General features: G+C 44.1%; 1 protein-coding gene across 2 annotated transcripts in view; it reads right to left on the bottom strand.

Moving 5' to 3' along the window:
* Positions 1–12,565, bottom strand: part of KIAA0825 (KIAA0825 ortholog) — a 523,961-nt gene that overhangs the window by 358,920 nt on the left and 152,476 nt on the right. For both annotated transcript variants that reach the window (XM_060235688.1, XM_060235689.1), the window contains exon 12: positions 8,318–8,457. In XM_060235688.1, the coding sequence (XP_060091671.1) occupies positions 8,318–8,457 (140 nt within the window). The remainder of the gene's footprint in view (positions 1–8,317; positions 8,458–12,565) is intronic.

Below are 12,565 nucleotides of genomic sequence, written 5' to 3'. Positions count from 1 at the left end.
GGAACTGGAGAGAATGCGTATCGAGGCGGACCGAGACCGCAGACGGGAGGAATGAGAGAGAGAGGAAAGACAAGCAGAGAGGGAGCTGAGACAAGCTGAGATCCGCAGACAGGAGGAAAGAGAGAGGGAGCTGAGACAAGCTGAGATCCGTAGACGGGAGCAGGAAGAGCAACGTCGCCATGAGCTTGAGGTGCTACGTCTGGAAGCTGAACTAAGCAAAGAGATCCACGTCACCCCCAAGGACTTTGCAGTGTACCAAGAGGGAGAAGACCCCTCCATATACCTCGCCAACTTTGAGAGGGCAGCCAAACAGTGGGGGATTGCAGAGGAGGACTATATGTCTTACCTCTGTAGCAACCTGACTGGAGAACTTTCAGCCATCTATCACAGCATGCCTATGGAAGATGGGGGGATAACTTTTGCGGCCTATAAAGCCACTGTATTTAAAAGGTTTAAATGGGGGCCAGACCACTCCCGAAAGCAGTTCAGGGGTTGGGCTCCACAAGAAGGTAAATCCTATACTGAATGTGGGGTAATGAAGGAACAAACAGTTCCAGTGTTATTGGGCCGGGATTTGTTGGTTGGCCAGTACTCCATCAATGCTGTAACCCGCAGCCAAACCCTCAGAGGAAAGTGGGAGGAGGAAGGCAACTTTAAGGAAGCCACCTCACCACCAACCAGGGAGGGGGAAATAACCCAGGTTACTGAGGACGAAGAGAGGGCAGTCACCCAGGAGGGGGAGGACCAGCCTATCTCAAGCCCTGGAGTAGGGTGTTCCCAAGGGGAAGAGGGGTGTAGCTTTCCCCAAGTGCAGCAAGAGGCTGTCGATGTTCCTAGCAAGGAAAGGAACCTGTCTAGCATAAAGGATGTGCATGCTGAAGAGACCAAGGTGGAGAGTGGAGATTTCACAGGAGGTTCTGAGAGCAGCAAGGCTAATGTGGGCTCAGAGGAGCACATAGCTGAAGGCTTGGGGGGACGGGAGCGGTTCAAGAAGGGGGTCCGGAGCGGCCTTAGGTTGGAACCGGTTCACCAAGTAGCTGTGGATCAGGAAGTGGGATCGTCCGAGACGCTCTCAAAACAGGTCGTCTTGAAGCAGGGCAGACAGGAATCCTGGGAAGCTGTGGGACCTTCCAGGCAGGAAGGGGGTCGGTTGGGTAGTGCTGAAAAACCAACCGAGGGGACTGAGAACCCAAGCCAAACCCTCAGGGGAAGGTGGGGGGAGGAAGGCAACTTTAGGGAAGCCACCTCACCACCAACCAGGGAGGGGGAGGACCAGCCTGTCTCAAGCCCTGCAGGAGGGTGTGCCCAATGGGAAGAGGGGTGCCAATTCCCGCAAGGGCAGCAGGATGCTGTGGAGACTTCCAGGCAGGAAGGAGCTCAGTTGGCTGACACTGAAAGACCAACTGAGGGGGCGGAGAACCCAGATCAAACTTTGGCTGAGTGTTCTGGAAACAGTGGGACTAGGGGTGGCTTGAAGGAACAGATGATAGGAAGTCTGGGGGAGCCAGAAATGTTCCTGTCTGAGGTTCAAAGTGACCCTAGTCTGGAACCACGGGGTGAGGTGGCAAGGGACCAGAAAGTGGAGTTCGCAGAAGCTGAGACGGGGGATAGGGTGATGGTTTTCCTGCCCCTTCATACTGGTGAACGGAAAGTGGAATGGGAGGGACCCCATGTGATTGTGGATGACCTAGACGAGGCTACTTATGTGGTGGCTATGGAGAAGACGGGAAAGGCAGTTAAAGTGGTGCAGGTGAATATACCACAGCCATTCTCTGCGAGGTCCATGGTGTTGCATATAGGTAGGAAGGAAGGAGACAAAAAGAAGCTGGGACAGCAATTGTTTGGAGCCCCAGAGGTGGTTTTCTGGGAGGTCAGAGTGGACAGAGGGAATATTCCACCAATGAGGGATAAAGAAGAAGCAACTGTGTGGGAACTGGGCAGTTTCCAACCTCATATGTGGGGCCAGGAATTTCCTCCTTTGATGGACCACTCACCCCAGCAACAGCAGCAACGAAGGGAGAGCACCAAACTCCAGAGGTGGTCCTGGGAGATGGAGGAGTACATCTTAAAGACTGGACATTCCTTCTGCATGCAGCAATGCAACGTTTTGTCCAGAAAGGACATGGACACCGAGGTTGTGGGACTTTGTGTATTAGTGGAGAAATACCTGAATGTTTGTGTAATATTTTGGTTAACGGGTTTCTCCTTGTTTGATTGGATTCTGCTACGGGGTCACCTCTGTAGGAGGCAACCCCTCCGGCTCAGAATTTAAGGAGGGGGAAGTGTGGAGAAACGCCATTTTAGTCAGTGGTGGTGCTTCATTTGGCAGGGGTCAGTAAATCCCTCAGCAGGCTTTGTAGCCTTCCCCTCACTCCCCCCCTCCCTTCCAGAGCCAAACCAACAACGCTAGAGGGAAAATCTCCTAGAGAGGCAGGAAGTGCTTTTGTTCTTGGCATGTGTGTTAGCAGGAAGAGAAGGGCAGTTGGAAGCCAGCGCTCGAGCGAGCATGTGGTGAGCAATGGAGGCTCCTGCCTGGGAGGCCCCAGGCAGGCAGACTAAGTAAGTAATTCACAAGACAGGGCAAGTTTAGATCAGGGCCAGCAGGACGCGTTTATAACACATTTTGTTTGTCAGGCTGTTTGCTGTGCATGTGCTGTGCTGTGCTAACTTTTTAAATGCAACTGTTTTTGTTTTGTTTTTCTTTCCCTATCTGTTTCTCTTTTTGAATAAATATATTTTTACTGTTTAAATGCTGGCAGTCAAACTCTGTACCACATAGATCCCCAGACCGCTTTAGACCACGCTGTGTTGAGAAGGGGGCCCCGGGGAAGGGAGAAGGCATGCAGTTGGATAAGGTGCCAATCCTCCAGGGGTGCCCCAAAGAAGTGCTGAGGTCTCTGTGAAACCCAAGTGCAGGGTGGCAGAGGACCTTGAGGCCTGGCCTCACAGCTGGAGAGGGGGATTGGGAGTCCTGTTCCTCTCAATCTGAACCCCGGGACTGAGCAGGTGGTGGCAGCGCGCCCAAGGGGCAGGAGGAGAAATAGCTCCCTCCAGGAGTTGGCGACTCAATAGGGAGCTGACGGGACCGGGTCTGAAGGCAGAATCGGGCCGGTTCCGCCACAGCCCTGTATGGCGAACTTTCCACCGGCCATCGAAATAGAGGGGCACCAAAGAAGAGGTTCAAGGACTCCTTGAAGAAATCCCTTGGTACCTGTTGCATTAACCATCACCAGTGGTCTGACCTAGCCTCAGATTGCAAAGCATGGAGGCACACCATCCACCAGGCTGTCTCTTCCTTTGAGAATGCACACATAGCTGGTCTTGAGGACAAAAGGAGATTGAGGAAGAATCGTGCTGCTACAGCACTAACCCCAAATCAGACTTTTCCCTGCAGCCACTGTGGCCGGACCTGCCTGTCCCACATTGGTCTTGTCAGCCACCAGTGAGCCTGCAGCAGACGTGGACTACTGCACCTTTCTTAAATCTTCGTTTGCAAAGTCAAGCCGAGAGAGGGGAGAATTTTTATTCCCCTATATCCATTACAAAGATTAAGCAGTGGGGAACACACTGGAAGTGTTGCTGTAAGCGTATTTTGAAAGGGGACATCTTCTTTAAGATTTTATGGAGCACCCTATGCTGGAAGAATAATCGAAGCAGGACCCTTTAAGTTGACTGCCTACACATCAGGACTCCTTGATTGGAAGACTTGTTTATGAATTTTGTATCTCATTCTCATTTATTTGTATATATGCACCAATACAGCATAGTAATTTGGTTACTATAACCAGTGGTTGTTTATATTATTTTTCCTGAAGTGACTTCTCTCCTTTTTTTCCCAACTGGGGACTGGGAACCCTAATGGAGTCATGATCAAAAAATCCTTTGTTCTGGTCAGAGTGAAATGAGCTAAATGAGAGCCATGCACCAAGAGAAGTCCATGTGAAGCAGAATGCAAACCCTGCAGGGCACCTATGAGGGAGCCAGGGTTAGCGGGCAAAGGGGACCACTTCGAATCCTGTCACATCTCCATTCAATACCTCAGGAGAACTAAAATTGACATTGTCAGAAAAAAATGATGGCACAGATCATTTTAAGATCAAAACAAAAATAGGTTTTATTATATACAGATAGGCTGGGAAGGAAGGAAATAATATCAGAGGTTTGTAATGTTAAAAATTGTTGACAGCAGAAAATCAAACTAGAAAACTCAAGAACACCTTATGTTGGCAGGCTATTATTATATAAAATTATATATATATTATATATATTTATATGTTTCCCTCAACTGGATAACACTCAGTACAGATATATCTTTTATACAGATGGTAGATGGTGTTGGCTTTTTAAGTATCTCCACACACTATTTCATTCCCTGTGAGGACTGACAACTTGTGTCATACCTTCCCATCACAGACCCTTTCCCCTAGCAAACTAGGTATCCTCTTATCTGAAGAGCTATACCCTGGACTCTGACACTCTTGAGGGCCCTTCACACTAGCACTTCATACACTTGTGCCAACTCCATTTCCACTGCTAGGATCTCTGTCTGACCTCTGGGATTTCACACAGACACAAGAACCCTTTAGTCCCTCTCACAGTGTGCGTGTTTGTGTTCTTTATTAGAACCAGGAGTCTGCCCTTTTGGCTTCTGACAAAACTCCTCAGCAGAGTCTTTAACCGCGCTCTGCCTTGTGACACTCTGTGCCACAACTGAGAGCCTTCCCCAGAAAGAGTCACTGCTAGCTGCTTCTCACACAAACAGAAACTCTCACAAACAAGAGCTCTAATTCAAACTACCAGCTCTGTCTCAGACTGCCCAGTCTGCAGACTCACTCAGACTTCTGAGTCTCATCTCCACTGGAACTAAACTGGAACTGAACTGAGATTTTTCTCTCTCCTTGCCTTCTTTAACTTGTTACATTGGTTACAATGGAAGTGGTTAGCCAATCACAGTGAGTGCCTCAACTGTCACTGATGCAGACTGTTTTTCAGTCCATCACAGCACCATAACGGAAGAAGTGGTCCTTAAGGTATGATGGCCCCAGACCATTTAAAGTTTTTGTCATGCCCCCCAGAGCCCCGAAGGCTGGCTCCCAGGCAGTTGTTGCTTCAGGGCTGCCTCTTCCCTCACCTTGGTCAAGGTCAGAGGTCTCAGAATGGGAGTGGGTTGGGTTACTCCACCCTCTTGATCCACTTCTCTGGCTGTTGAGTTATTCTGCTCTCTCTCATTTTGTCCCCAGCACCAGCCTTCACTCTTCCTTGACCTCTTGAATGGCCTCCTTTGATTCCCTTTACCTAGCTCCAGCCCCTGCAGGACTTCCTTGCTGCTAGGCTCTGGCCCCGTTCTCAAGCCGGACGCATGGGCAAAGCTCCAGACATTCATCCTGCTTCTTTGCAGCCTAGGCACAGTGCTAGCCACCGCAGCTACACTGACAGGCCCCTTTCAGCTGGGGTGTTGTCTTCTGTTGCCATAGGGGCTTCCTTTCAGCCCCGCTGATCTCCCCTGACTGGGCGCACCCGGTGGTGCTCTGTCAAGATGTTCTGGCCTTGGCGGGGCCTCTTTTCCTTAGGCTGCTGGCTGGCTCCAGACCCATCTGGTCCTTGGTTGGTCTTTTGGACACCCTGGTAAATTGGGGGAATCCCAGCTGTATACATTGGCCATGGGGAGGAGAGGGGCAGGCTGGTTCAGTCCTGGCCAGGAGCAGCTGGGACAGATTTAAAGGTTAGAATCAGCAGCTTGAATTTGACCCAGAAACCTATCAGAAGTCAGTGTAGCTGTTTCAAAAAAAGCTGGAAATGTGAAGACCATGATGTATCAGTCAATTGTCTGGCAGCCACATTCTGGACAAACTGAAGGACAAACATCCTATTTCAGGTGGATTTCAGTGGCAGCTCTTAAGCATTAACTTTTTAGCATCACCACCAATATTTGTACCTTTTTCATTTTTAAAAAGCTTTAAACTTACTTTTAAAAAAGTCATTAGCAGCAAATTTCTTTCTGTAGTATAATTTCAACGGCATTTTAAATGTCTTTAACAAACACCGATGAGGTTTTCTCCATCCCCTTGCATAGTATCATGCCACTATATAACATCTTTCCTTCTTGATTATTTACGGACATTTCCATAAATATCTGACTTCTAGGGCATGGTCTAAAAGCACGATACATCAACCTTGTTAAGCTTGTGTCTGGTCATTGCCTGGATGGGGACTGGCTTAGGACCCTATGTATGCCTTCTTGGACATGAGATATGAATCATAGAATCATAGAGCTGGAAGGGACCTCCAGGGTCATCTAGTCCAACCCCCTGCACAATGCAGAAAACTCATGATAGAGAAATAGTTGTGTATCAACAACAATAACAAAAGAGGACAACAGCTATTATAACTGAGATGTAGACCAGCCTCAGACACTTAGAGGCAAAAGGCTCCAGCTCATGAAAAAAAGCCCCATTTTAATCTGGGTGGGACAGTTTTTGCCGGGTGTTGCAATTAATAGTCTGAAATAATGAGATTCTGTCTTGAATAGCAGACTGGTTCCAATTAACTGATAAGGACCAAGGTCAATATAACTGAGAATATTCCCAAAAACTTCCTCCTTATAATCCTCCCACCAAAAGGAAACACTTTCTTCCCAATCTGACTGAGCAATAGATTTTGCAAGAAAAGGAAAAGATCTCAAAGTGATGGAGGCTCTACACATCCAATGTGCCAGATCTGTGAAACCTGGACATGTACACAATCTCTAAAGTTAATCAAAAGAAACACAAGTACCTTCACAGCCTACCTCTCTGTCATTGGAGGCAGGTTCTAGAATATTCAACACTATGTTGATTAGAGTCTTTATAGACTACTTTAATAATAAATCTTTATGATGTTAAAATGATTGGTCTACATTTGTGTAGGTTGATCACTGTCTTACTTTGCTATTATCCACTTCCACTATTATTGTCCCTGGTACAAATGTTGTTTTAAGGTGACTGCTCCTACCCCTTGTTTACTCAACAGTTAATATTCTTAGATAAACAACAAACTCCAGAAGAGCATCCACATAATTAATCAAATTTGGTTCTAAAGAAACTTTTTTAGGGCTGAACATTTCTCTGTAAGGTACATTCTGCTGAAGCTCAAAGGAATTACCAGTCAATAGATTAATAATTTTTGTCCCTTAATCTTTGTGATAATTTAAACAGCCAGTAAAATTCAGCACAGGGTACTACAAGAAAACCATGATGAAATAAGAATATGATCTCCATCAGACATTTGTCAGTCTTTGTAGAAAATGACAAGTATTTGAATAGGTAAGTAAGTACATTACAGAATTCAATAAGAAACATGACAGAAGTTGAATGGTGATGTTCTCCTGACAAATGTTGGAACAACTTTAAAATGACAGATCTAAATAGTATGCAAATTTGATATAACCAGTATGAAATTGCTTTGTGAAGAGATGATAAAAATAAATGTTAACATTATGCAGTTTAACAGCATTACAAAATAGTTGTAGCTAACATTTTAATAGATTGCAAACATTTATTATTTTCAAGCACAGCATTAAGTGGTTTTCAAACACTAAGTGATTTTCTATACAAAATAAAGCTATTTATCCTTGACCAAATTATTTCTTATGTAACCACCTCTACTATATAAATGAAACAAACAAATAAACCAGAGTTTAGACTGCCGATATTATGGAAAATCCCACAATAAACTTCTAAGAGCTTGCAACAAAATCATCAGAATTGAAATACAGCTCTTTCTAAGGGCCAAAACAAACATTAAATGTAGTGGGTGGGGTGGGTGGGTGGGAGATTATCATGCCAGATTTAAAAAAAAACACTGAGTTGGATCCACCGATGCACAAGCAGAAAGAGATTTAGTGGTTCTGCTTGCACAAGAGCATGCACAATGCTTTCTACTTTCATCTCTCTATATTATAATGCCCAAAAATTGGTAGCAAGACCTCTAAGGCGAACATAAATTTTGTGCTGGAACTGACACACTAGTTTGAATAATAAAGTCTAAAAATAATATAAGGGCATATTAATTTCTTCTTAAAGACAGAGCCTCAGTTGTGAAACTGACCTACCTTTTCAATACACTTATATTAAAAAATAAATATTCAGACATGTAAAGTATGTCAGTAATTAAATAAATACAGCTTTTTTTAGCTTAGCGTATGTCCTTATGTCAATTTATGACATTCATCTCACTATTTATCCACTAATATTTAAGTAGTGAAACATGACAATCCTGAATAATGTATTTGTATTTCCACAGTGATACTATTACAAATATAGATAGCATCGATACTTACTGGAACTTCTCAGCAAAATTTTTACTAAGAGACAATCATGATGTAGCAGTGTTTCCAAAAGCAAGTTCCAATTACAATACGGTTGGGATAAGAGCAGTTTCAATTGACCCCAAGCTGCTATTTCTCTAGCTGATGGAGTCCTTTCAAAATGTAAGATAAAGACAGAATAATGTAGTTAATTTATCTATGAAATTAATAGCCTTAAAGTGCAGATGTAATGCTAACTCCTTTAAATGTCAATTCCTCCCAGATTACTCTGAAAATGCTTTCATGGTTGCTTACTTTAAGGCTGCTCAGGGAAGGAATTACATTTAATCTCAACTAGCTAAAAGCAAATTAACATTTGGTAGACTGCCAAATTTATAACTGATACAAAGTAACCTCACTTATCTCTTTCATTGGGACCATGCATGCTCTTGTTCCATGAAGCAAAAATGATTTTAATGCCTGAATAAATTTGACGAATTATATTTTAATTCAGTGTTGTATTTAATTGTTTAGAATGATGTTATAAAATATTTGAAATCAAGTCTATAAAATGAATAAGTAACAAATAGCGAAAAAGAATATGTTAAGACCCAATAGTCACACTACAATTAAGGCAGAATAATAGGAACTAAAATATGTTCAGTCTATAAAACAGAAACACTAAGTGGGTTTGACCTAGAAATGGCTAGTTAAAGACCAGTGGAAGAAACTGTACCATATACTCAATGCACTTCACAAAAGTTTATGGCACAATATTTAAATGTTTTTGTTCTGGTTTTTTTTAATGCCACAAGACACTTTGTCATTTTGGCTCCAGCAGATTAACAAGGTTATCCCCTGTATAGTGCTTAAACAAAAATCATTATGTGGTATCTACACTGACTAGTCTGACTAGAGAAAATTCCAAAATGGCTCTGACTTGGATAGCCCAGGCAAGCCTGATCTTGTCAGATCTCAGAAGCTAAGCAGGATCGACCCTGGCAAGTACTCAAATAGGAGACCTCCTTGGAATACCAGGAGCAGGAGACAGAGGCAGGCTGTATCAAACCACTTTTCTGAACGTCCTCCATGCTCCAGTAAGGGTCACCTGGAGTTGCCATGACTTTCAGGCATGCACAGATGTGTGCACTAAAAATACCAAAAAAAGAGAGAAAATTCCAAAATGTTCCATCTAATGGAAACATTATTCTGGGATTTTCACATTTGAACTGATAAACTACCTGCTTCTTGGACAGTTCCCTTTCATTTCCCTGAGGTTTATATGGAGGAACTTCCCAGTAGATTGTAATCTACTCAAATTCTTTACAGAAAAGAGAGAGAGAAATAAAATACATTTATAGAGTTGAATATGAAAGTAATCTCATTTGGCTTAATATTAGTGTTCTCATTTATTTGCCAGAAAGAAATTATATGTAGGTCCAAACTGTTGTTCTTTGTGGCTACTGAGCTAATCTCATATTCAAACATGGACTCATATTCAAACATGGACTGCCTAGAGAAATTCACCCATATTTGCATCTCTGCAGGAAATATACATTGAATTTAAAGGTTTTTAAATCTATCATAACTGAATTCTATGACTGATTGTCCAATAAACAAAATGATTTTAATTTCCAATTTATTTTATAATGCTCAGTAAATTAGTCTTAGCTCCTTTTGCTATTACAACTTCTCTTAGTCTTAGCTCCTTTTGTTATTGCAACTTCTATCACTGTGAAAGTAACACTTTGTAAATTAGCAGCAGTATTTCCATCCAATTCCTACTTGTCACAAAATCAAGGTCTTTGGACAGTTAGGTATTTCACCAATAATATTTAAATCAAGTAATGGAGCACTGTGGATAGTCATAAAACTTAACTGTCATTGACCAGATGGGCTGTTATTGCCTTTCAGTATATTTACTTGTTCTTGGCTCTTATAGCATCATGCAAAATGAAATGTACAATGACATTATTCACGCAGAGGGAAAATAGAGTACTGTAGACATTCCCTGCAGCCAGGATGGTAACACCAGTAAAGGCACTGAAAAGTTTTATATTGGACATATGGAGAAACATATGTTCTCTCATCTTCCAAGCTCATGTAGTTGTGAACACAAGGCTAACCACACAAAGAAGCAAAAGGTGAACTATATATAAATATGGTATACAGAAACGTTCAGTTCTGTAATAAGAAAAGAGCAAGTGATGATTTGAATCGACTCCCACAAAACTAGTACAATTTGAGGCCAGCTATTATAATTTGATACCTCATAGAGGAGCTACTGGCAGCCTCATATTTCTCCAAATCATGTGTAATTTGAATAGATCAGGAGTGGCCAAAATTGCTTAATGTAAGAGCCACATAGAATAAACATCAGATGTTTCAAAGCCACAAGACATGTCCATCAGATGTTTCAAAGCCGCAAGTTAGGAAGGAAGGAAGGAAGGAAGGAAGGAAGGAAGGAAGGAAGGAAGGAAGGAAGGAAGGAAGGAAGGAAGGAAGGAAGGAAGGAAGGAAGGAAGGAAGGAAGGAAGGAAGCCTGTGGCCACAAGGGGGCCTGTGTGGGCACTGCCCCCTGACTTTGCTTTGGAGCACATGCTGTTTTTTCTTTTTCTCTTTTTTTGCCATGGCTGAGGCAACAAAGCGTCAGCAGAAGCAGCTGGAGCTGGGAGAGCTGAGCAGGGCACAGTGCGCTGTAGCAGCAAAAGCAGCAGATGGAGAGGAGGGAGGCAGAGAAGCAGGAGGCAGAGGAAGCTGGGTGGAATGCGCTGGGGGGGGGGGAAATGGATGGAGGCAGAAGGAAACTCCCCCGCTTTCACGCAAAGTGTAGTCCCTTCTTGACTCCAACGTTTTAGGGTTGGCTGCCTTGACTTGGTCACTTTTAGAGCCTCCAGCTTTTGTCCCTACCTCAGAAAGCTTTTGAGAAGTGGCAAGCCTTGGAGTGGATGGGAAAGAGTGCCCCCTGACTTTTTAAAAATCCCCCCAACTTTTAAAATCCTGGCTACAGCCAGGAAAGGAGGAAGGGAGGGAAGGAAGGAAATAGATGGTAGGTGGAGGTGGAAAGAAAGCAACTTTAACTTTAAATGCATCTCCAAGAATTTGGTTGGCTTGGAAATATGATTTAAAGAGACAATGCCTTCTCCAAGCTGGCCAAGGGGGAGTTGGGGCTTCAAGAGCCACACAATATATGTGAAAGAGCCACATGTGGATCCTGAGCCAAAGTTTGGCCACCCCTGATATAAATATTCTAACATGTTATCACTGAGCTGTACTAGGACTGCAGAGCAATCACTGACATAATACCTCATAAAGCTACTGTGCCACAGCTATGTTCAAATGGGAATCCTGTTCTTTTGCACACATACAGAGAATCAACAGAGCTTAAGACAGGGTTCTTACAGTGCAGTCCTAAAGGGAACTATATTTATTTGTTTTATTTATTTATTTAGAATTATATCCCGCCCTTCCCACGAGTGGCTCAGGGCGGCTTCCAATAATAGATCCGACATAAAAATTAAACAATATTTAAACATGTAAAGGATTAAACATTTAAAACAGATAAAACCTTAAAGATTAATAAATATTCCAAATATATATAAAAGAGATCTGGCAAGTGCATTAAATTCTCAAGCTAGGTATAGGCTAGCCGGAAGAGGGTCGTCTTACAGGCCCTGCGGAACTGGACAAGGTCCCGCAGGGCCCTCACCTCTTCCGGCAGCTGATTCCACCATGTAGGGGCCATAACAGAGAAAGCCCTTTCTCTGGTGGATTTCAAGCGGGCTTCTTTCGGCCCAGGGACAGTAAGGAGATTTTGTGTTCCCGACCTCAGTACTCTCTGGGGAACATGAGGGGAAAGACGGTCCTTCATGTAGACAGGTCCCAAGCCATATAGGGCTTTAAAGGTGATAACCAGCACCTTGTACCGGACTCGGTACATCACTGGAAGCCAGTGCAGGGTCCGAAGGCCCGGCTGAATGTGTCCCCACTTTGGGAGACCCAGTAACAGCCGGGCCGCGGCATTCTGCACCAGCTGCAATTTCCGAGTCCGGGACAGGGGCAGCCCCATGTGGAGGGCATTACAGTAGTCCAACCTCGAGGTGACCGTAGCATGGATCACTGTTGCTAGGTCGTCGCGCTCCAGGAAGGGGGCCAACTGCCTTGCCCGCCTAAGGTGAAAAAACGCGGACTTGGCAGCGGCTGCTATCTGAGCCTCCATCTTTAAGGAAGGCTCCAATAGCACCCCCAAGCTCCTGACCCTGTCCGCCGCTATCAGCGGCG

Source organism: Heteronotia binoei, chromosome 4 (assembly GCF_032191835.1).
Source record: "Heteronotia binoei isolate CCM8104 ecotype False Entrance Well chromosome 4, APGP_CSIRO_Hbin_v1, whole genome shotgun sequence".
NCBI classification, from domain to species: Eukaryota; Metazoa; Chordata; class Lepidosauria; order Squamata; family Gekkonidae; genus Heteronotia; species Heteronotia binoei.
The sequence above is the reverse complement of the archived record's forward strand: the minus strand, read 5'-3'. Positions and strand labels throughout refer to the sequence as shown.